The sequence below is a fragment of the Podarcis erhardii genome (assembly GCF_964252035.2).
Source record: "Podarcis erhardii genome assembly, chromosome: 9".
NCBI lineage: Eukaryota > Metazoa > Chordata > Lepidosauria > Squamata > Lacertidae > Podarcis > Podarcis erhardii.
In genome coordinates, this window is record NC_138512.1 from 33,170,833 (window position 1) to 33,196,996 (window position 26,164).

The 26,164-nt window shown below is 41.8% G+C and overlaps 1 protein-coding gene across 1 annotated transcript; it reads left to right on the forward strand.

Moving 5' to 3' along the window:
- The first annotated feature begins 2,568 nt into the window (after nt 1-2,568).
- On the forward strand, nt 2,569-21,831 carry HPGD (15-hydroxyprostaglandin dehydrogenase). The gene is made up of 7 exons (XM_081875485.1): nt 2,569-2,892; nt 4,966-5,089; nt 7,812-7,918; nt 16,205-16,301; nt 19,155-19,231; nt 19,714-19,877; nt 20,686-21,831. The coding sequence occupies exons 1-7, from the start codon at nt 2,800-2,802 to the stop codon at nt 20,828-20,830; spliced, it is 807 nt and encodes a 268-aa protein (XP_081731611.1). The 5' UTR covers nt 2,569-2,799; the 3' UTR covers nt 20,831-21,831.
- Nucleotides 21,832-26,164: the final 4,333 nt, after the last annotated feature.

Genomic DNA, 26,164 nt, shown 5'->3' on the forward strand with positions numbered 1-26,164 from the left:
ATTTATAAACTTGAAAATTGAAAGAAAAGGGGTTAATGAAATCCTGCTTTTCTTTTGAGGGCAGGCAGTTTAATATCATATAGGTGCTCCTATTTCCCACCCTAAAAATATACAATCTGGAAACCCAATTTTCTCTTTCCTCAATTTCCTTTCCTCATTTGAATCCTATTGGACATGTTTACTCCATGAATATACAATGAAACAGGCCAAAGCCAGTGAAAATTCAAGGACTGTAAAAAGAATCTGTAACATTTCATGTTGCTTTGACAGCATGAGGTATTCAACATTTTAATAATTTTTTCTTGTCATTTTTTTCTGGGTTAATGCTCTGCACACTTTATGTGCCTCCTGCAATACAGTTAAGCTCTGGTCTCATTGCTGTATCCAGTTACAAACTTTTATATTTAAGTATTCCATTATTAGATGCAACTATTGCTTACAAAATATGTGTTCTTATTCTCCCTCACACAACAGAATATAGAGTTGTATCACATTGTGGATTTGAACTAGCATAACCTTTCCTGCTAGCACAAGGTGAGGAATCCAATCCAAACATCCACTCATTACAGCCCTCTATTGTCACATCCCATATTGTTCCAGAGGTGTCCCCACAACCCTCAGGAGCAGCTTTGAGGATTTTTTTTGGGGGGGGGCACAGACAGACAGCATTGGGTAGGAGAAATTGGAGAAACTCAAATGTCCTGCCTGCAAAAGTCGAATCCTGAAATATTTTTTTCATTTGTGTTATTAAGCTCATAAGCAACACTAGATGTGCATCTATATTGTGTGCACCTATATATTTGCAGTCCTCATGTGAATATTGTCTTCAGAACTGCTGTATTTAGGGCTTTTTAAAAAAGAGGCGCACACTTGGTTTCTTTCATTGTGTCACCTGCCATGCTCTCATCTAGGCTCTGGAACAGCTGCAATGCAAAATGTACTCTTTATAAAGGCTTCAAGATGCAAGGGGGTCTGTGCCTACAACACCTATTCTGTATCTACAACCAGTGACACTGTGGTCTAAACAACTGAGCCTCTTGGGCTTGCCGATCAGAAGGTTGGCGGCTCGAATCCCCACAATAGGGTGAGCTGCCATTGCTCTGTCCCAGCTGCTGCCAACCTAGCAGTTCGAAAGCATGCCAGTGCAAGTAGATAAATAGGTATTGCTGTGGCAGGAAAGTAAACGGTGTTTCCATGCACTCTGGCTTCCGTCACAGTGTCCCTGTTGCACCAAAAGCGGTTTAGTCATGTTGGCCACATGACCCGGAAAGCTGTCTGTGGACAAACACTGGCTCCCTTGGCCTGAAAGCGAGATGAACACCACAACCTCATAGTTGCCTTTGACTGGACTTAACCATCCAGGAGTCCTTTACCTTTACCTATCCACTACAATGGTTATGCATCTGAGCTCAAATCATAGTGAGAGTTTTAACCCTTAAAAACCTTAATCACAACTGTTACATTCTCTGACTGGCTTGGTAGACAAGAACTGCTCTCAGAAATAATGGCTATATATATCCCACATATAGAAATCTATTTGGAAAGAAAAGTTAAAAATGATAACAAAGCCCCATGAAGCCTAATTGCACCCCAGCATAACAATTGTGTCTAGTGAATTCATAGGTACAACGTTAAAAATTATAAACTGGGATATCACAGTTGGTAGAGCAAGAGACTCTTAATCTCAAGGTCAGGACCCCCACGTTGGGCAAAAGATTCCTGCATAGCACGGGGCTGGACTAGATGACCCTCAGGACCCCTTCCAACTCTATCATTGATTGATCAATCATTGCCCCATAAATGGGGGGGGTGTTCTTTTGTTGAAAATGAAACGATCAGACACCTTCAAGGAAAGCAGCGGGTGCTGGATACTCTTCCCCCAACACTCTCCTGTAGGCCAAGGCTTGCAAAGGTGAAGAAAGCTATGGCAGCAATAATATTTGTTTACAAGGGCACACCCACCCATACGGATGGTCTCCGAGGAAAAGCTGCCCTGCCCCTCCTCCTTATCCTGACCGAGGATCTTTTGTTTCCTCGGTAGTTTCAATTCTTCGCCCTGCCCCTATCGTGCAAATTGGGACAAGGAAAACGTGCCTGGCTTCAGGGGCTGCCAAAGAAAAGAAGGGAGGAGGAGGAGGAGGAGGGAGGGAAGGAAAGTCCCTCTCCAGAGAGAAGTTGCTTGTTTTCGCGGGAGGCTGACGAACAGAAATGAAGACAGCCTGGAAAAATAAACATATATCTCTCTAATTTGCTTATCAAGAGGAGGCGGTAAGAAGGAACGAGATGCGGAGGAGTTGGGGGGGTGAGGGGGGGTTCGTTTCTCTCGCCAGAGCAGCTGGCTTCGCCCTTTATCTCCAGGGCTCCCTGAGGCGCTGGTGGCCGCGCTGGGTCCGAAACCAGACCCCGGGACAGAGCAGCCGACGGCTCCCGCCCGCGCCGCCGACAGTCCCTCCCGAAGGGGAAGCGCCAGCGGCGGCTGGAGGTGGAGGAGGGGAGGGACAAAGGGCGGGTGGCAACTCCGGCGCAGGTGACAACCAAGTTGGGCTCCTCCGGCGCGCTCGTGCGTATTCGTGTCTCCGACTTCAGGCACTTCCCTCGTTCCCGCCTCCTTCGAAAAAAGAAAAGAGAGGAGGGAGCGAGGGAGGGGAAGGGGGGGAGAAGAAGGGGGGGGAAACCCTCGAGGCTGTGGGGAGATTAAAAACGAGGAGCGAGTAATCAATCAATCCCCAGTTGCCTGAGGAAGGGCGGCCAGAGACAGAGGCAGGGCGCTGGGGGAGAGCGCTCCCGCGGGCCGTCGGAATGCACCTGAAAGACAAAGTGGCTCTGGTCACGGGGGCAGCGCAGGGCATCGGGAACGCCTTCGCCCGAGCCTTGCTGGAGAAGGGCTGCAAGGTAAGGAAGTGGGGGGCATCTGGGCTCGCGCCTTCTCCGCGTCGCCTCCGCAGGGCGCCTAGCTTCGAGGACGCAGCGACCAACCGGGCTCCTCCTCTACGGGCGCGCCGTGGCTCCCGCGAAGCTATTGGTCTTCCTCCCGCGTTTGCTGTGGGCTGTGAAGCTCCTGTGTGAGAGAGAGAGTGTGTGTGCCTGTTTCAAAGTACGCTGCGTATGTGCACAATGCATACATTTACGTGCTCAAATGTATCCACTGCGTATGTGCACAATGCATACATTTACGTGCTCAAATGTATCCACTGCGTATGTGCACAATGCATACATTTACGTGCTCAAATGTATCCACTGTGTCTGTATTCAAAATGGTACAGTACTTACAAATGCTACAGACACGTGTATTTACGCTGTATACGTGTGCATCTCTGTTTGCATACACGTATGTATGCGTTTGCTTAGCCGTCACTATAGAGACAAAACCTTAGCCATACATACACTCAAAGGTCAGATCTATTCCTAGTAACTCAGAAAGAAGTCCCATTGAATTCAATGGGCCTTATTTTGTTTTGTTTTTATTCTTTAGTTATCAGATATGATATACTGCTATTCATTAAAAAGAATCAGAGTAGCTGTCCTGCCAGGAAAGCTTTTAATATTTAAGAATTCTTGTATTTTAATATTTTGCTGGAAGCCGCCCAGAGTGGCTTGGGAAACACAGCCAGATGGGTGGTGGGGTATAAATAAATTATCATTATTATTATTATTATTATTATTATTATTATTATTATTATTATTGCCAGAGGCAAGGTGGTTCTTTTAAAATGAGTTTCAGAAGCAATACAAAATACGCAAGTGAGTGAGAAGATTAAATATTTTATTCTAAAACAGCAAGCGATGTATACATACCAAGCAAGCAGTTCAATCTGCCGCTTGAAAGAGACTCTCCCAGGTAGCCTCAGTTTGCAGGGCCCTGCGGCCGATCAGTCTGTGCACCAGCTTCAAAGAAACTCTGCCCAAACCATCCGATTTTATAAATAGCATTGCCAGACTCTGGCTTGCCAGACTGGCCATGTGCCGATCATCCATTAGCCACCCCCTCCCAATGCCTCACTTTCTCAAAACTATGTCCAACATCAAAGAAGGTACCCAGCATATCCTCCACACCTGATTAAGACAACTGTGTGGGGCTCCCATCTCTCTCAGGACATTAGAGACTGTTCTCATACCATCAAAAAGCTTAACACAAGCAAGGGAGCAGGAAGGAATAGAGGCAGGAAGGTTAACCATGTCAGATCACTAATTCCTCTCATACATTTTGTCTTCTGGGTGCATTTCCCATACAGTAGTTTGCAGCAATTCTGCATTAAAAGCTATTTAATAAAAATTAAAATTAAAATCAGAAGCCAACTATCTGATACAATAATAATAATAATAAGTTTTCAGCTGGTGTTTAAAAGTTGATACATGAGGTGCCTTACTACCTGGCAAGTTGTTTTGCACATGCACTCGAAGATGCTTACTAGGAAGCGAGTACCATCTGACATAGTGCCATTTACTTCTGCGTAAACATCCATTGTATTGCACTGTTAGACATATGACGCATCCGGCAAAAATTAAACACTTTAAATGCCTATTGACTTAATTAGGAAAGATGGAAGCACAAGCTTAATCTTCCCTTTGAACGGGACATAAAAGTGCTTGTTAGCTGGATCATGCATGAACTTTATGTGCAGTGTATGTATAGTATATACATTGTATACTGAATATCATGTAAACATAATTTCTTCACACATTATCTTATGTAATGCTAAGGGGCAGACTTTGGTCATTTTTCATAATATGGCACACTGTGCAAGGCCAAAATTTGGTGCCCCCAAATGGATCTTCTCAATTATGGATCATCTCAATTTGGTGCCCTCTCTGAAGGGAACCACCTGTACTACCCAAAATCTGGTGCTGCCTAGATAGTCAGCCTTCTTATCACCCTCTAAAACAGATCTTACCTTCTCCCTATGAAGAACATAATCATTCTTTCTTATCTGTCATAATCTTATTGTCATTATCCTTTTCACTCAGGTAGCACTTGTGGATCAGAATGTGGAACAAGGAAAAGCAAGCAAAGATGCCTTTGACAAGCAGTTTGAAGCACAGAGGACCATATTTATTTCTTGTGATGTTTCAAGTGAAGAAAAACTAAAAGGTAAAGAAGAAAAGTGTGTGTGTGTGTGTGTGTGTGTCCTGCTGTTTATCCTGTCAGAGTTAGGGGAAGAAAATGTGTTATAGATATAAAATCTGTGCAGGTTAGGCTTTGGTGAAGAAAGCCAATATCCAACCAGGATTTATAAATGTGTAGGAAATCTACAAACGTGAAACATCAGCAATGTGTTTCCTAGATTGAATTAGTTGGCATATTACAAACAAAAATAAATTACAGGATATTTTGTGATGTTTGTATGAACCCAATATGTGAAAAACTGTTTTACAAGTACAGTACCGTGTTTTGTTTTATTCTTAAACTTTAATACAGAACATTACCACCTAGTCCATGACATTAGATATTGAAATAAGCGTTATAAAAAGAATGAAATTGAAAGCCAATTATCATATGTAGGGAAAAGAAGAGAAAATATTTATTTCAAAGCAGCTACTTGGTATTGAAATAAACCTAATAGTATAGATTAACATTAAAGGTAGCACTTCCATTTATGCATAACTAACATTATTTTAGTGTCCCCAAATTTAAAAAGCAATTTACAGTGCAGATTGGAAGGCTGCTCTTAGTGTCTGGAGGAATTGAGACTTGTTGGGAGTTTATAGTTGTGTGCTGTAATCTTATGCATATTTACATAGAAGGAAGCTGACTTCTAAATGGGACTTTGCTCAGGGCAGAAAACATTTCAGCAACTGATAGCATTTAATACAAGTTGTTATTTCACACATTTGTTCAGCAGTCCAAATAAGTAACACAAAAGCCCTAAACACTTGGACCAAGAGACTTTTCATGAAAGATTCTGTCTGAATTTTGTTTTTTGTTATAACTCTTTATTAGCTGTATTAGTCTTCCTGATACCATTTTCTGAACAGGAATGTGTGGTTATGGGATCACCACTTTTTAAAAAAAGAAAAGAAAACAGGTACTTACCTCAGAAAAACAATAGAGCAGAAAGATTTGGTGGGAGATTTGGTGGTAAGGACTTATAAATTGTAATATTAGTCTAATGAAAACCATACAGTTTATAATTTGCACTATATGAATAATGATTTAAATTTGTTGCATTTTTATTGAATGAAAATTAAATTGGAAGGAAAAAACAGTCATTGGCACATACACAAAGTAGGATATTCATCAAAATACTAGAATAGCAGGATTCTTTTCAGTTAATGGGAGGGTTTTGGTGTAGTCACACATTCTTATAAGAAAGTGCTTTTTCATAAAGTGGATAGGTTAAAACTATGGAATTTGCTCCCACAAACAGTAGATGGCCATTAACTTGGATGGCTTTAAAAGAGACTGGAGAATAAAGTTTTCAACAGCTGATTACCATATTTGCTATGTTCTGCCTCCACTGTTGGAGACCGTATGCTCGCAAATGCAGTTTGCTGGAAATTTCAGGTCAGGAGAGCATAGCCACTGTGAGAACAGGATGCTAGACTAGATACGACATTGGACTGATCCAGCAGGTGGCTCCTGTGTCTAGTAGCAGTCATGCATTGCCCCAGTTATAATCCGTTTAAAGTAAAATAACTGAGTCTACACAAAGTAACTGATTGCACTGCTAACAGGTGGGGAAACACTTCCTAATAGAGAGAGCTATCTCTAAATGCAAAACAAAAACACAGAAGCGTACACTGTGGTGTAGCCAGTGTAATGTAGTGGTTAGGAGCAGTGGACTCATAATCAGGTGAACGGGGTTTGATTCCCCGCTCCTCTGCATGCAGCTGCTGCAGCTGACAAGATTCCTCACAGAGTTTTTGTTGTGGGGGAGGAAGAGACCTTGGGCTAGTCACTTCTCTGAAGCCTCTCGGCCTCACTCACCTCACAGAGTTTTTGTTGTGGGGGAGGAAGAGAAAGGAGATTGTTGGCTGCTTTGAAACTCCTTAGGGTAGTGATAAAGCGGGATATCAAATCCAAACTCTTCTTCTGTCAGCCTGGCAGGATTGCACAACTATGGCTGGTGGCAAAGCTAAATCATTTCTAGGTTATGGGACTTAAGGGGATGAGTTGACAATATCTAGGAATGAAGCAGTTTCTGGACTCTTGGTGCAAATATTTGTCTATTAATTATCATGAACCCTAGAGAACTATGGGGGGGATAGATCTTTAGTAACAGCTTTAGAAAGGAAATATCAAGAACCGGTCAATTTTTGCTCAATTAATTATTTCCTTGGTCTGTGATTGTATTACAGATTATGTCTATACATTTAAAAAACCAAATCATATCATTTTGTTCTGAAAGGATTAACCTGTATAATTACCATCCTCTGATGGAATCTGCATAAGGTTCCTACTGTTCACATGGAAACAAATCCTATCATGAGCACCAGGAACCCCTTTACTAATTCGGTTTTTCATCTTTGCAAACACTAGGGTTACCTAAAGCTTTGCTCTGAAACAAAACACAAGGCCAGATTCAGGGAGGCCATTCCTCCGGCCCCTACCTAAACAGCCCTACAAAAACTTTTATGTTACCAAGGGACAGGCAAGACTAACATACCAACATCGAGTTGATAAAATGTTATCATACGATACAAATATACTTTATGAAGAATTAAGGAAGTGCTATAGATGAGTACAATTCTTTGTATTCATATTTAAGCCAAATTCATACTTTAGATCGTGTTGTTGCCATCATTCTAGAATGATGAATTGTATGGAAATAATGAAAAATTATCTTTTCACTCTAACCCCTTTTTACTTGCAGATGCTTTTAAGAAGGCATTTGAACATTTTGGAAAGCTGGATATCGTGGTTAACAACGCTGGAGTGAATAATGAAAAAAACTGGGAAATCACAGTCCAAGTTAACTTGGTAAGCTTAATTCATACATTAAATATTTCCATTTAAAAAAAAAAAAAAAAAAAACCTGTACAGCATTATAAATGCTAGGATAGGATAAATGTGTAGGATCGATGGCCACTAACAGTTTTAAGATTGTTGCCCTGTACGCAGTTACTCTGGACTAAGTCCCACTGAACATAGTGGGATTTGAAATAGTATGGAGAAGATCGTACTGTACAGAACCTGTGCTACAGTGAGGATGAGGAACTTAGTGTGCATGTTTACAGTGGTACCTCGGGTTAAGAACTTAATTCATTCTGGAGGTCCGTTCTTAGCCTGAAACTGTTCTTAACCTGAGGTACCACTTTAGCTAATGGGGCCTCCCACTGCCACTGGGCCGCCGCCACATGATTTCTGTTCTCATCCTGAAGCAAAGTTCTTAACCTGAGGTACTATTTCTGGGTTAGCGGAGTCTGTAACCTGAAGCATCTGAACCTGAGGTACCAATGTACTTACTTCCAATGGCACTTCCTTCCAAGTATGCATACACAGAATTGTGGCCAGAAAGAAGTTCACACTTGGCTTAGTGGTCTAATAACTATGTAAAAGTGCACCTGAAGCAATAATACAATGCTAAATTCCATCTTTTAGTACACTACATTTCTTACAAGACAAAGTTAAATTGCAGTTTCATTTACTTGTAGTCATTGCTTGTACTGCTATTTTAGTATGACGAACTAAACTGCATCTCAGTGGCTGGGTATAGTGATGAAAAAATACTGACAGATAGATCCAGCAATGAGCACTGTGAGGATTGTGTCACAGTACTCTGCTGAAACCTGGCTGGTCTCCAGGAATGATTACATACTTATTTACTTTTGATATTGCCTCAATATGTAAAGCACAATTCAAATGAAAAGCAGGACCTAAACAAGGTCATTGTCCTAGTTTAAAGTACAAAGGCAATAACCAGCACAGTACAAAACTCTATAAACTAAAACAAATAAAGGAGAGAGTGTCGGCCTTAAGACCACAATGAGCTTTTGAAAAGAAGGAGAAAGGTAACAAAGAATGGCGTTTTAATGTCCCCTAGGGTAGTACAGTGGTGCCTCGCAAGACAAAATTAATTCGTTCCGCAAGTTTTTTCTTCTTGCGAGTTTTTCGTCTTGCGAAGCACGATTTCCCATAGGAATGCATTGAAAATCAATTAATGCATTCCTAGGGAGACTGCCTTCAGACCAGATCCAGGGACAGTCTGTCCCCGGACCTCTTCTGAAGGCTGGCGGGGGGAGAAGGACTTTTCTCCCCACCGCCAGCCTTCAGAACAGCCTTCTGAAGGCTGGCGGTGGGAAGAAAAGCCCTTCTCCCGCCGCCAGCCTTCAGAAGAGTTCCTGCAGGGCTGCCTAGGCTGCGGATAGCAGCCTGCTGCCCGGTGCGAGGGACGCTCTGAAGCAGAGCGCCCCTCGCGCGGGGCAGACATCTGCAGCTTGGGGAGCCCTGCAGGACTTCCCCGCATGGCTCTCCAAGCTGCGGATAGCAGCCTGCTGCCCCGCACGAGGGGCGCTCTTAAGCAGAGTGCCCCTCATGCGGGGCAGACATTCACAGCTTGGGGAGCCCTGCAGGACTTCCCCGCAGGGCTCTCCAAGCTGCGGATAGCAGCCTGCTGCCCCGCACGAGGGGCGCTCTTAAGCAGAGCGCCCCTCGCGTGGGGCAGACATTCACAGCTTGGGGAGCCCTGCGGGGAACTCTTCTGAAGGCTGGAGGCGGGAGAAGGGCTTTTCTTCCCACCGCCAGCCTTCAGAACAGCCTTCTGAATGTTGGCGGTGGGGAGGAAAACCTTCCTCCCACCGCAAGCCCTGGGAACAGAGGAGAATCGCTGCGCGCCTTCTCCTCTGTTCCCGGACCTCCCACCACAAGCCTTCAGGACAGGTGCTGCGCTTCCCCGCTGTCCCCGGAGATTTCCCTATGGGCTTTCGTTTTGCGAAGCAAGCCCATAGGGAAATTCGTCTTGCGAAGCCACTAAAAAATCGGAAAACCCTTTCGTCTTGCGGGTTTTTCGTTTAGCGAGGCATTCTTCTTGCGGGGCACCACTGTACAAGAAAATGCAGAATAAAACAAAACATGTGAAAACAGATTGCTCAAAATGATTGAGAGCTTCATTTGTGCATATTTCATAACAGCAACAGTGTTAGGGCAGGCTTGTTCACATGTTGCACTGAACACACGTATAAGCTGTCTCTACACACATACAGAGTATGGAGCTCAACTATCTGTGTACACAAATTTTACATTCACTGAATGTAACTTGCAAACACACCTTATATAATTGGCATTAGAATGTCCTATCAGGGAAACAGGCTTACACTGAAAGTCTTATACAGTATCTGATTTCTCATTTAAGGTGTGAAAAGTAAGTCCGTAGTAAGCATGGTTAGGATTCCATTCTTAAATCTCATAATGAAGTAGCTTAATAGCCTAAAAGATTGGAAAAGGCCACAGATTCATGGTGCATAGAACACAGAAGCAGGTTGAGTCTGTGGCATGTTCAGTTTCAAAGATTTTAAAAGTCTAGTAAACACCTCCGTCTGGTACCTTGGAGACCTGTTGCTGGTCAAGTTAGTTCTAGTTTAGATGGACTAGTGGTTTTATCTCAGAATAAGGGAGCTCAGGATACAGTATTGTTGGTGGTGGTAATGATCTCTCTTAGGAGACAGCGCCTCTAGTGGTGAAGTCAAACCACTGCATAAGCAGTACCAACATGACCTCCCTGGGGCACAAGCCTGGGCAGTGTGTATGAAGGTCCTGGGCTGCCCAGATGACCCTCCCCCCTTGGCCTTGCAAATGTGGTCCAAAGGAAAGCAGTGCAATATGTTGGGCACCAGCTTGGCTGCAGGTGTTGTCAGAAAGAGATGTACAAGGCACCATCAACTGTCTTAGGGCTCCATTCCAGATCTGTGTAGGTTTTACTCCTCAGCCTTTTCTTTTCCCAAAGATATCCTGCAAGGCAGCAGGTACAGATTTTCCCTGGGGTTTACTCCCAAAGCCCTTATCAGGAAACAGCACAGCCGCAAGGCATCAGGGATGATGTATCAGAGTATTCCTTATCCTTAATGAGCTACTTTCCTAGGATAACGAGCCCCATCTGCCCCTCATTTTCCTCTACAGTGTGTGCTGAAACAGCCTTCTTGACCATTGGACCCACTATTGGTCTTGTCCACTCAATCTGCCAGAAGCCCGTAACTAACCAAGGTTTTGAGACCCATCAAATACCTTCACCTGGTTTAGCCAGCCAGTCAAAGCCATGTCCCAGGTATGGCCACTGTCACATGCTGACAGCTTCTAGAAGCCAAGAAGGAGCTTGTGTTTCCCACCAGAGGTACCACCCCTCCCCTAACACCCCAGACAGCATATCCTGTACATTATATGAGCTGTTAATTAGTATCAGCTAATCAGTAAAGTGGTTTGCACTTTGCAGTGATGATTATATGCCTGCTGTTTTCAGGATGAAGGCAGTGACTTCCACAGCTTTTGATGTATTCCTGTCCTTTGCTGAATCTCTATGCCAGGCATAGGCAAACTTGGCCCTCCAGATGTTTTGGGACTACAACTCCCATCATCCCTAGCTAACAGGACCAGTGATCAAGGATGATGGAGGTTGTAGTCCCAAAACATCTGGAGGGCCAAGTTTGCCTATGCCTGCTCTATGCAACTGATTACATTTTTAAAAAAAGCAATGCATAAGCCAAATCTGCTGTCAGTAAGAAATGGAAATGCTCAAAGGCATTTTAAAGAAGGCGAATTTTGATTGCCATGTGGTTTGTTCAGGCACGTTTTTATTCAATTAACTGGTAGACCAAAACAATAATTGTTCCCTTTTATACATCTATTAGTTCTCTTATGTAAACTCCTTACACACACATACTAAAGGCAAAAACTGGCTAACAAGACATATTGCCCTGTCGCATCTCACAAAAATCATCCTGACACAGAACTTTCTCATGCAGGATTTTAAAAAAAGTTGGTAAGAGAGAGCAAAATATTGCCTTTTAAATGGACTATGCTGCTGCTTGACTCAGTCTTGATTTTTATAGCTTCATTGTGATATTAATTGATAGTTTGGGATATATAGCATTAACTTTTGTATATTATTTGCTACTTTGAATATTTTTATAGCAAGACAGTAAACCTATATTAAAATAAATAAAAATAAATAACAAACCACTGGTTTTTAAATTCCAGTTTTATTAAAAATTAATGGGTAAGGGATCTTGCCCTTCAGTGGGAACTTTAGTAATCAAATATTTTCTTCTGAAATTAAGGAAAGTTCAAAGTACTTCAGTTTAAATGGATCTACCCTTAGTTGTGAATTGATCACTGGTTATTACCAGTGTAAAGATTAGCAAATGTGTGCTGTTTGTTGTAGAACTATCAGGCAAATGACACGTAGAATAAGCTGGTGTCTAAATGCTACTACATACCAAATTAGCATAAGCTACTAAGGCTTTTAACAAACATTTGTGTTGAAAAGTGTGCAGATGTTCATAATGTTCACAATGAAGAAAGATGGTGGCAATATGCTTGACAAATGAAAGGGTATGGGAGAAAAATCTATTAATGGGAGGTGTGCCTAGAGGATGATGTTGAGACAGAGGGTACTTACTTGAGTTCTAGGACTGATGAAGGGTTACATATGGCAGGTTACCCACATCTCTAGATTTTCCTCTTCAAAACTGGATGACATAAGAGGAAGTTGACATGATGCATTTCCTCTTCTTCTTCATAATTTTGCTTGCGTCATGATGAGTGAGACAGGCCTGGTGGTAAATGGGATAGTCATATTCATACTTGCAGGACTAGAAGCTGCCAGAAAAAAATAATAATTATGCAACTGAAAAGAGCTATTGGGCAAGTCAGTTATGTCCTGGTTAAGAAGTGGAAAGCATTTGAAAGATTTGCTTTGGAGGAGTACAAGATCTAGGGCCAGGGGGCGGGGGCATGTAGACAATCCAGATGTGATGAACAAGGAAATCCGAGTCACATATTATTCTTCCTGTCACTAGTTCTTCAGAAGGCTCAAAGCGAGTGAGTACCCAGAACAGACATCAGAGAGAAGACATGCTGTGCATAACATTATGATTACTTTTTGTGTGTTCAGACCCAGAGACCTCCCCCCTAAATAAATTAACTCAAATTTTAGTTTTGGTTTTTGGCAGAATTTAGGCCACAACTTTATTGATTACAGAAGGTGAGTGGTTGCATAGGCTCTGTTTCTACTAGCTCCCTGCACCCTTGCAGGCAATACTGACCCAGGGCACCAGCATAGATCAGCCAAGGGTGAACACCTGGGAAGGTGAAAAGCTGGGAACAGACTCTGTTCACCACCCAGATGCCCCCCTGGACTCAGGCACGGGCACAACCCCCTCACAGGGGTTGACCAAACCAGTTGAGTCCCTGGATTCCTTTAATGGAATTCCCTTCAAAAAGGGATGGTGAGACCGCTCCCCCATCCCTGTCACAGGAACTAGTGCCTATCCACAACCTTACAAGTTGTGACAATTTGCTACACGGCAGGCGAAACCCAAATGGCAACAGCCAATCAGCCAAGTGGGGAAATTCCTGCCGTGCCCGTGCCCCTGTCCCAATGACAGACGACACACGACGGCATAGCAAGGTCAATTGCACAATGCCCTAAAAATAGGGAGAGGTGGCAGGTGTTCCTAATGCACGAGCTGAAAGAGGAAGCTCTGGGGCACGTGCATGGGTATATATAGGTCCCTCGATCCATTTGGACTGCACCCCATTGGTCAGATTGAACCCAACATTGAGGGACCTACCAATCAGGTGTTGTGGCTGAGCAATCCAACCCACCCACAAGACAGGAGGTTGGTCTCCAGGTCTCACCGCAACACGTGCCCCCTTTTAGGGAGGACACGACTTAACCAGTACTGCATACCCTGGTGTCTTAGCTAACTGAAGTGTATCATAACTCTAGAACTCGTGGGAATCCACTGAAGCTGACTGTTGGAACCTTCAGGACAGACAGTCCAGGTGTCATAAGAAAGCTGCAGAGATAGTGCAGGATAGTACGCAGCCTGGAAATGATCTCTTTCAGCTTCTGCCTTCTGGAAGAAGGTACAGGGTTATAAAGACTAGGACTAGCCGCCTGAGAAACAGTTTTTATCCAAATGAGATTTTGGTTTTAAACACAGTGTAAGGATAGGGGTGGCGCTGTGGTCTAAACCACTGAGCCTAGGGCTTGCCAATTGGAAGGTTGGCGGTTTGAATCCCCACGACGGGGTGAGCTCCCGTTGCTCGATCCCTGCTCCTGCCCACCTAGCAGTTTGAAAGCACGTCAAAGTGCAAGTAGATAAATAGGTACCACTCCGGCGGGAAGGTAAACGGCATTTCCGTGCGCTGCTCTGGTTCGCCAGAAGTGGCTTTGTCATGCTGGCCACATGACCTGGAAGCTGCACGCCGGTTCCTTCAGCCAATAAAGCGAGATGAGCGCCGCAACCCCAGAGTCGGCAACGACTGGACCTAATGGTCAGGGGTCCCTTTACCTTTAAGATAGTCTCTGTGGGAGTATATTGTATTTAATTATGGGGTATTAGAGTTTTTAGGGGGTTAACCAGGCTTGGATAGCAGGATTGTTGATTTTTGAAAGTCTTATGTAGATTTTTTCAGTTTTGTTGTTCTGTATGGGACAATGACAATAAAGATTATTGTATCATATCGTATCGTATAAAGTACCTCTTCACACAACAAATAGTTAAACTATGGAATTCTGTCCCACAAGAGGCAGTAATGGCTTTGAAAGAGGATTGGACAAATTCATGGAGGATATCAATCTCTGGCTGTACTCTGTTTCTACTGTTGGGGGAAGCTGCATAGCTGTTGAGAACAGGATGCTGAATTAGATGGGCCACTAGCCTGGTCTTACATTCTTATGGTGCAGAATAGCAGTGGAAATTCTGTGAAATGTCTTGTGTGGCAGTGGAGTTTCCAAACACCTGTTCATGCATATAGTATATGTGTGTTTACTTCTCCCTCACACAACAGTTCCCCCATCCAACTGCCAGGCATGGGACAATCAGCACTAATTATATATGTTATTGACCCACCAATCAAAGATTGTAAAGAGTAATGGTGAAACTTACAAACTTTCTCCCCACTCCTGCCCTAGTTCTGCAAAGGTTGTTCACAATAGTTGTGTGATTCTTGGAAATTTGAAACCCTTCCATTAGTTTTGCCTGTATATAGTAAGGGGGTTTTCTAGATTCCACCTTAGCATTTCAGACTAGGCAGACCACCTGAATGAAACCTACAGACCACCAGTGGGCTGTAAACTATAGTTTGGGAACCTCTGGGCTAGATAACCCTTTAAACAAACTGTTGTACTTTCTACAGTTCTCGCTTAAAGTGAAACCGTGACAGTATTGGAGAAGCCCCTTCACTGTAGAGGGGAAGCTGACAAGGAGTTTCAAAACTGCAGAGGGGGTGGTGGAGAAGCTTGCAAGCTCTGCTTTTTGTAGCCTTTGCACACAATGCACAACTTCTTGCTGGAATAACTGTGTGCAGCAGTTGCACACATGTGCAACTTAGGTGAAAATTTCCTTCCACTCTCACAGCAAGCATGGAGAGGTATCTTCTCCACAGAAGTGAAAATGATAGGTTTTGAAGATTCTTGGGCTTGCAGGCCTAATTAGGTCCACAAGGTTTTTTGCTGAGCCATCCTCAGATGTGGAAAAGTTCAAGTCATGGCTGCTGCAAATGAAGAATCAGGAATGTAATTTAAATGCACTCCCAATTCTTCCTTTGCAGGCAGAATGTGGCACTTTTAGAACCTGGTGCCTTTTTCTGTCATCCTGCATTCTGACAAAGGTGCAAATTCATGATGACCAAGCCACCTACCGGTCAACTATGGAGGGTTGGTCACTTTTGGATTTGGATTCCCCTTCCCTTTTTTAGGGTTTCAGACTTCATAGATATGGTACCTTGACATGGGTGAAGTTGTTCTACAGTTAATTTGTCAGGCACCTAGAAGGACTCTAGGTCCATTTGCCGTTAATCAGAATGTCTAGGAAAACTAGAAGACCACTTATAAGAGCTGAAGATAAGGGGCATTGTAAAAAAGGAGGCAGATCAAAGTATTGACACCTGAATCATCTATTTCTATATAACATATGTTTGAGGAATACAAAGGGAAGCAACCACAGTGATTTTAAACTTGTTGAATATACTTACTGATTATAACAGACTAATGTCAGACTGAGAAGAGACTTAAGTGTGACACTTCCTTTGTGTGCTCTGTACCAGATTTCAGTGATCAGAGGAACATATATTGGCTTAGAACACATGAAAACTCAAAATGGACATAATGGAGGAGTTATTGTTAATGTAGCATCACTAGCAGGTAAGAAGTTTATATAGCTTATTTATTTTAAGGCTATTTTTTGCATTTCCATTAGGTTGAAGACCAGTGAGATTATATTAATTTCTTAAAAACTGTCAGTTTGCATTCCTTGGTACAAAAAGAATTGGTTTAAAGTGTAGAGATCTTTCCTATTCTAATTGACTCAAGAAGGTTCTGGAAGCTTCTCTGTGTGATACAAGCTGGGAGTTTCTAACTGACACGTAGGTTTCTATTCTTCCCAGAAACAAGCGGAAGGTTCCTGATGTTTGGGTTATTCCTTCAGAGAAGCTGAACAGCTGGTTTAAACTGGTTCTGTTATCTCTTTCACTCATGGTGATACTGACTATATAATAATAGGCCAGAAGGAGCATGGTTTTCACTTTCTAGCTCTCTTTCATTCTGGTGTGGTGTTCTGTATATAGTATGCTAAGTGCTAAGTTATTGTAAGTGTAGGTTAAGTCTGCTGCAACTGGATTTCTTATGGACTGTGCCAATCCTGAATGTTTTGGATTTGTGACCGTTATGCTCATTTGCCTTCAGTATCAGTAAAGCTCTACTGGATGAAATACAATTGCCCCTGGTCTATATTTTGGGAATCCTGCAACGTGTTTAAGTTTTTTTACTCTGCTAACTACACCTTGGAATCTGCTCTGGATCAATATGAGCAGAATTCATGATATAAGCAACAACTGAAACATTGCACCAGTTCACTGACACCAGCGTCACATCAGAAAAAAATAAAACCAGCACTACTAAAGAACAACCAATCCATGGAGTGAAAGAAAAGTTTTACTTGATGCATCAGGAATGTTAGGAAAGGCACAGGGAAGTTTTGTTTCTACAAACTAAAGCCTTTAAGTATGGTTGTAATTTTTTCTCAATTTTAATGATTTATCTTTTTCTAAATCACTTTGAGAGGGTTTTTTTTTTAACAATCAAACAGTGTATAAATTTTATGAACTTGGAAGGAAGGAAGGAAGTACCAGGGAACTGCCATCAGCTCAGAGCCGAGAGGTGGAAGGGCAGTTGTGTCACAGGGAACCTCCGAAAATCTTGTGAAGCAGTTCCTCCTCTGGTGAGGAGGGAAGCCCCACCTCCAGTGGGGAGGAAGTGATGCGAGCAGGGGATGCTAGGGAGAGCCTCAACACTGAGCCTGAGCAAAGCAGAGGGGAGGGAAGTACCCCTTTGCCAGTGCCCAGTCTGCGCAGTAGGTTTAGGCGCAGGGAAGGGAAGGAAGGAGAAGGTTGGGGGTCACATGACTGTTATGCTGGACTGCTAGCGAGTGAGCCAGACATGAATTTGTGACACTCTTCACTATAAATAGTTTGCACTAATAATAAAGCCTGAAAAAGACAAGTCGGAGTCTTGCCTGTTTGCTCTTGAGCAACCACACCAGCACCAGACAGACAGACAGACAGACAGACAGACAGAAAGCATTTCTCCACAATGAAAATGTGCCTTCGGCTCTCCAAAATTCTGTTGTGGCATTTGCCGAGTCAAAGCATTAGTGTCATCCATCAACCAAATAGGAGGAGAGAGCTCAAAATACAGTATATCACTGTATTTTAAAATGTCATTTGTTTATGGATGTTGTTTTAAACTTTTTATATTTTAAATTTTTCGCAAGTCACCTACAGATTCATGGATTTGGGCTACTAACAAATTAAATAATAATTGCACTTTTCAATATGCAGTATAGCAGCAGTGCTAGCAATGAGAAGTTAAGGACTTGTAATCTGTCTTATCTATGAACTTCCTGTCTCTTGTAGAGGGTGCTATGACTATGTGTTCATTAAACATTATTATTTCCAGTTCAAGTAAACATGGGAAGTTATACCAGCAAAACACAAAACAAAACCCACCCAAATGCCGAAACTATAATAGCACACACCACAGAGAAGTGAATAGCTCTTGCTCCAGCCAAACACATAAGAACAATAAACTTCTCATTTTTATTTTCTTAACATCCATGAATTTAATGAAAGACTCTGACAGAACTTAACCATTTGTAAATACCTTCGAAGTATAGCTAAAGTCTAAAGTCTTACTTTCTGATGTCCAAAAATACTAACTGTAGCATATGCAACTACAGAAATGCAAATACATATGTTTAGAAACAGATCGTATCCATTTTATTTATTTATTTTGAAATATTTATAAGCTGCCCTTCACCTACCAAGGTGGAGTCTAGTTCATAGTTTAAACAAACCATACAATAACATGCTAAAACAATAAAACCCTGTATCAAAATAAACAGAGGCTGCTGAAAGCAAAACAACAGCAACGGAGTCAAACAGCAAAACCCTTAAAATGCCTGAGAAAATAATTAAGTCTTGATCTGGTGCCAAAACGATAACAATGTCAGCGTCAGTTACACCGCTAAGAGGGAAGGTATGTTTCACAGGACCTCCATCCTCAGGGACAGGGGTGGCTGCATGCCATCTAAAGTTCCCCACAATTCTCCCAAGCAACCTTATGTTAAAGTGGTAGCTGCCCAGTTGATCAATGGAGCATTGTCATGGAACAAGCCCACTATACGAATCCTTGTGTTTGTGATGGAAAGCAGCCCTTATATCTGCCCTAAAATCACTTCTGAAGTGTTCATTTTCAAACTATTCTGTGTGTTGCTTTGAATACCACATGAATTGGAAAAGCAATTAATAAGTTGTATAAAAAAATAACCGCCCATCTTTCCCACCTTCTATTGCAGTAAAAACCTTAAAATAAACATATAAAACCAGAAATGTTTACTTATGCAGGCTCAGTTCTTTTTAGTTTCATTCAGTATTAGTTATCAGGATTGATGCTCATTTTAATAAATATTTGTAACTGTTTTCCTTTCCATTGTTAAAGGACTTATGCCTGTTGCATTCCAGCCAGTGTACTGTGCTTCAAAGCATGGGGTAATTGGATTTACACGTTCAATAGCCGTGAGTATGGGCAGCTGAAGAATTCTCATAATTTTCCACATGACAAACTCACCTTGCTATTTTCCCTCCTCTCATCTATAAAATAACTGCATTATCTGAATATCTTAGCTATTCAAAGTAACTATGCTTTATAAATAAAAATTAATCTTGCTGCTTCAGAATCTGGCTGCCAGGATTTCTGAATGTCTTTCAGCTCGTTAAAGTGACAGCAATGCTAAGAGAAGCATCTGAATTGGGGAAAACCTAAAGCCACAAAGGATGGCCTAGTTCTATTTCTGAGAAACATATTTTGTGACAGTAGTCAGTTTATTTGAGTGTTACATAAATACTATCATACACCTGCCTGCCTTAAATATGTATTGCATTGGCAAATGTTGATCATACAATATGCTTCCTAGTCTCTGATAATTATTGTTATAAGTGATCAGCAACTGGATTCCCCAACACCACCAACACTTAACATGTCTGCCATTTTCCTGTAGATGGCTTCTGAGGCAGCGAACTATGGTGTACGAATAAATACCATCTGTCCTGCTTTTGTCAACACACCAATTCTTCAGTCAATAGACAAGGAAGAAAACATGGGTCAATATGTTGCATACATTGGCAAGATCAAAGATATGATGGAAGTCTACGGCGTATTGGAGTAAGTAAAGTAGGCACAATGGTATTTGTCAGATTACCCACCGCCTTGCAGGACAACTTCAGGAGAAGAAAAGGCTAAGGAGTAAACCCTAAACAAATACAGAGTGGAGTTCCTAAAACGGTTGGATGGTGTCTTGTACGCTTCCTTCTGGCAACTCCTGCAGCCAAGCTCTGCTTTCCTTTGGGCCACATCAGCGAGGGCAAGGGGGTGGGTCTTGTCATCTGGGCAGCCCAGGATCTCCATACACACTGCCCAGACTTGCACCCTGGGGAGGTCACCGTGCCGCTGTGTAATGCAGCAAAAACAACACAGGAAGCAGCAGGAAACTGCAGCCACAGCGGGTGCTGTGATTCTCCAGCGTTTTACTTCGCCACTAGAGCCACACTCCATGGTCTTTCGAGGTAGACAGATGCCAATTCAGCCTAATAGAAATTATTTAATAATACTGGAGAGAGCTATATTCCTGTTTTATTGTAATCAAAGCACTTAAAGTGCATCAGCAAAGTTTTAGAGAAAGAAAACAGACAAAAAACCCAGCAGTAGGTCATACCAGACAGGTCTCAACTTTACTTAAGGAGCCTCTACAACATGCCAGCTATTAGGAGTACAGTCTGGGCCAGGGGTGGGGGTTAGACCCTTTCTCCTCTCTCCCATCCCATGTTCTCTTTCATTGAACTGTCATCACCATTCTGTAAGCTCACATGCTCTTGTGAGGCAGATTGTATTTAAAGAATAGACTTAGTTAACAGCAGACAGGGGACCTATTCTGACAGAGTATCTGATTCTTAGCATTTAAATTCATTTTTAGACCAACACTAATTGCCAAAGGACTGATACAAATCCTTGAAGATGATTCACTAAATGGACAAGTTATGAAGATAACAACGAAGCGAGGAATTCATTTTCATGAATACAACACAGCACCCATTGAAACAGGGAATTCTAATTTGTGACTGTTTTCATTCCTGAAATGAAATTGTTTTGAGTTGTAAAGCAATGCTAATGGTACATCTGAGTTCTAAATATTGCTGCCAATATTCCTTGTGTGAGGAATTAGATACAAAACAAACATGATTTTTTATATTAATTTTTTAATTTTAGAAGTTTAGTTCTTAACTTAATATGAAGCTGCATTCAGATGGCAGTTTATTCAATTCTCCTGATGTTTCCTTCCCTGATAATTTCCACACTTCACTAGATCTTTCACACAATGTAAAAGCCACTTCTAGAAATCTAGTGGAATGTAGTTCAGCACTCATCCCCATGTTAATTGCTTCCGGGGGGGGGGGGTCGGGTCCATTTGCAGTCCTGGAAAACTGAAAAATCGCAGGAGTTTTGCTCACATAGTGAACTTTTGGGTGGTAATTTGACATACTGAGGGGTGAATCATGGGAAAAACAGGAGCACCCATGTGTGGAAAGGGTGGGGAAGTAGTTATCAGAGTTAGTTTGACACTAAGCAAAACACAGGTCATCTGTGGATTCAAGCCATGGTGTGAAATACAGAATTAAACCATATATTTGGGACAGTTTGTCTGTTTGCTATGCATCTGCAGATATCTTAAGCTATCATAACCAAATTTTGCATGATGGTTCCTGAGATCAAGTAACAGGGCCTCGTCTGTGTTTGGGTACAATTGGATGCCATTTTGAATCAATATGGTAGACTGAACTTTTCTGAACTGCACTGATTTTAACCACTGATTTCAAAGCTGCACTGATGGGGGGAGGGGGTCGGATTGTAGAATTCCTGAGCAATGCCAGGGCCAAGGCTGCTACTACCTAATATTTTAAAATTAAAAAAGGACATTTTGTAAGTTACTCTCTCTTTAAAGAAAGCTTGTGAAGGGTTAATATCAATAACTACTTAAGGATCATATTACTGAATTTTGTGGTTCAGAAACCTTGTATGTGGCCTGTGTAGTTACTGCAAAGAAAATAAACTTTAAAATCAATTTGGTTATTCTGTAATGGGCATTTAATTTTTTTAACTCAGGTACATGTTTGTTTTCTTAATGTGAACAAGATATTTTTGTTATACAAAGGGAACCAATTGTCATTTATTAATACTTAATGAAATGACTTCAGTTCATTTTCCTTTTCAGTATGAAATATGAACCCTGTACTGCTTTTTTCCTCTTAGAAAACTGTATTTTTTACTACTACATTTCAAAAAGCTACATAGTAGATGCAAAATACTTAAAATGTTCAAATATGCAAGCAATGTTAACATTTTAAAACTTTCCTTACATATTTCATCTAAAATACCAAACAGGAGAACTTCATTTGAATTTGAGACAACCTTTGCGGTTCCAAGCACAGTGAAGCCATGGGCAGTGGGTCCAAGGCAAGGTGATATTACAATAAACACAGGACAACCACTTGGGATTTAAACTGGCCACAACTTCATTGATTACTGATGTCAGGTTTTGGCACAGACATTGGATGTGTACCAGTCTGCTGCTTGATTATTTGGCAGAGTTAAACCAAGGTTAAGGGTTGTCCTATGACATATATAGAATTGGGAGCACCGTTTTGAGGATGCTATGGCCCATCAGCTGCCATCTGGGCATCCAGGCAGAAACACCTCCCCCTTGATCCCTTTAACAAGATACCCTGATTCCTTGGACCAGGCCAGGAGGCTCCCAACCCCCCGTCCACCTAGACTAAGGATCCAACCCAATGCCATCAAGTTGTGACAATTGCTATGTGGGAAGCAAAAACCCCAGATGAACCCAATTTATCTTCTTCCTGGCTCTGAATATGGTGACCAAAGACTTCCATAGCAAGGTCTTACATAGGGCCTGTCCACTTATCCCCAGGTAGTCCTACACATAAAGTTTGGGGTAGGTGGTGAATCCACCATCAACTGAGGCTGAGGCCTGTGTTCAGCCGGCTTTTACACCCAGGGTCCGCTTCCCTCTGGTCCGCTCACTAAACCACTGCAAATCGCAGCAGTCAGCGCAGCCAATGGAGCAGGAGGAAGTAATGTCCTCCCCTGGCTGTGCTGAAGCCAGAAGATCACCCTGCCACTGCAACCATGCTGGATCTCAACTGTCGCTCCTCTGCAGCCAGCAGGTAAGTGGCCTTCTCACACAATGCTCTTTCACTAACCACTTGTGACTGGCAGAAAGGCACCTTTGCAAGAAACTCAATGACAGAATTTTTTTTTAATAAAAAAACCCAAAACAAGATTGCATTGATATAAATTGAAAATGATTTACCTAAACAAGATTCTGTTTTACATAAACATGAGATCTAGATCCAAAGAACTGTGAGAAATTGATTAAATCTGCAAATAAGCATGGATTCAGTGTGTTCCATCACCCTAACAACCACCTCAGACCAGAGTCGCCCTCTTTCTTTTGCTGTGCTATTTTCAGAGTAAGCTATCTGTGGCTTTTGAACCACAAAATAAATTTTGTTTTCTGAACAAAGCAGTGTACGTATATGATGACGTACAAAGTGACACACAATTTTTTTACAGCCTCCACCCAACACTGTCAGATTTACTGATCTTCTGGTGCAACCACATCTGAAATAACTTGCATATTACTGTAGTTGGTATCATCAGTACTGTTCCAGTACTGTTCCAGTACTGTTCTCTGACTTAAGCTGTGCTATTTTTCTCCTAGGAAAAGATATGGTGCCTCTTCATTCTCTGAATCTGCAATATGATTTATGTCATCCTATGAAACACACAGTGCTTAATTATGGCTATTCATTCTCAGTGTAATTATAACTTTAAACTATGGCTCCTTTTCTGAAATTTGATTATTGCTGGAGCTTACCATGGATAGTTTCCCACAGCCTTGGAGAATAATCTGAATGCTTAGGAACTAGAGCAAACACTACCTAGTGCTGTTTGTGTATGGGCAAATATGTTAAAGTGTGAAGTATCTTTGCCTAATAATTCATCATTGCTTCTTTTCCTGCTAAGTACTTAGCGATGTGCATAGCCATAGGGCAGCGGTTGTCATGTTTCAGTTAATAATCAATCTATGACCAGAATCAAGTCCCAAAACAACCTACTCTTTTGTGCTTTGTTGCATGTCAGGAGAGATTCACCACTACTACCAGTTTATTAGGAAGGGCTGCCTGCAAGAAGAACCAAGAAGAACTAGGTTCTCTTGAAGATTTCCCAAAGCCCAGAAATGCAGTATCTCATACCCATACAAAAAACGATAGATACGTACCTAGCTTGTAAACTGAATATATCCTGACAGTTAGATTAAGATCAGATTTACTGAATTTGATTTATAAATGTACAAACATGCAACAACATACTTCTATCTATATATAGCTTTGACATGACTTACATTAAGAATGGGCAGACGTGAGAATATTTATTTCCCAACTTTTGTGGACTTTATGGTCAGCATCTGCAAAACAAAAGGGCATGCTTACCGATAGAAGTGTTGCAAGGGTTTTTTCTTTTTCTTTTTCTTTTTTTTTTTTGGTCTGCTTTTCTATCCCACTTCTTGACTCAATATATTACACAGAGGCAATAGGGTCTCCATGACCCTTGTAGGAGGTTAAGAGGAAGGGCTGGGGGAAGCTTCCCTGGGCTTGGATTTCTGGGTTTCTCTGGGCTTGGAAAAAATGGAAAGATTCACCTTTTTCTGACAATTCTTCAAGAAGGCTCGGAAAACCTGTTTTCAAAGGTTAACAAAACGAATAGCACATTGGGGGAAGTTGAAAGCAGAAGTGGCTTTGTTTGTGTGTACAGTGGGCAGGGGGGAGGGTGCAGAGAAACAATAAAGCAATGTGTGTTGAAAGGTACTCTACTGTCTGTAGTATGGTCATTGCTCCCTCTCTCTTTTTCTATACTCTCTAGCAATTCTCAAAAAATCATGCATGTAAAGGAGCTAAGCAAACAGCTCTGAAATGCAACTAACCATCTGATTCAGTAGCTTTGTTTATGGAACAGGTGCCAAGTCTCTTGAATCATAAAGTCAGACTAGGACATGCCTGGTTATATTTTTTGGCAGGGTTTTTAAGTTTTCTAAATACATTAATGGATATGCAAATCTACCTACTTGTTATTGTTGTTTTAAAGCAAAAGCCTTTTGGTTAGTTTTAAAGGTGTGAGAGCATTTAGTTCTGGGCTTGCTGGCATAATATTGATTTGTTCAGCTTCAAATCCATCCAGAGTGCATGTGAAGTATTTCCACAGAGCTTGAATTGCTGATGGAAAGGTGGAGTCTATCAGAGCCGGGCCAGTTTCCATAATGACTCTTGAAAGTACAAATATGACTACAGAATCATTCTATCTTGCAGAAGAAAAACCTGTTCAGGTCTTTCTGAGATTGGCCTGTCCTATCACATTACTGGATTGGTAGAAACCACCTGACCTCTCAATAAAGAAAACCAAACCATTTTCCACTGAGCCTGATTGCTTGAAAGAGTGGATTATCATTCCACCATTTCCCCAAGGCTTCCCAGCCCTTTCAGATATATCCCATTAGTGGCCACTTGCTGAGCAGTTATACAGTCTTTCACAAAGCACTACCAAAATTACCAAAACAACAGCCCTTGAGCCTTGCAGTAGTGATTTCTTGAACCATCACCTCACATGGATGCTACTTTGGGTTATAGCCAGTGGCGTTACTCATATTCAGAACAGACCCACTGAAATCAATAATGACATTATGATGCTTGCTTGCTGTCTTATTTTTTTCAATCTGTTTCCTAATACTTTGCCTTCCGTTGCAAGTTGGAGCTTGCTTCACATTTCAGCTTACCTGCCTGTCCTCATTTCCTCTGTATTCAAAAGAAAAGAAAGGAAAGGAATTTGCATTGTATGAGCTTCCTTCTGCCTGCAGTTATCCTGTGTGGAATCAAAAAGGCAGACTGAGGAATAGCTGTTTGCTCAGAATTAACCTCTTCTTGCTTGACAGATAACATTTTAGTTCCACCTTTAATAACACAAACATGGAAAAAGAATACTGTGGCCCTTTAATGGCTAACAAATTTATTGTGGTCTAAGTTCATGGACTAAGACTGCAATCCTAGCACACATACAAGAGACTAACCCTCACTGAATGAGTTATACTTCTGAGGAAACTTGCATTGAATTCCACACATAATCACTTCATCACACTGCATTTAAGTACAGTATTGAATCATAGAATCATAGAGTTGGAAGAGACCACAAGGGCCATCGAGTCCAACCCCCTGCCAAGCCCTCAGTTAGCATATGGATGTGTAGAGAAAGGTCTTTATTTATCTAATCTTGTCTAAGAGTTTATAACCCACTCAGTATTCAGAGAATATCTGAGCAGTGTA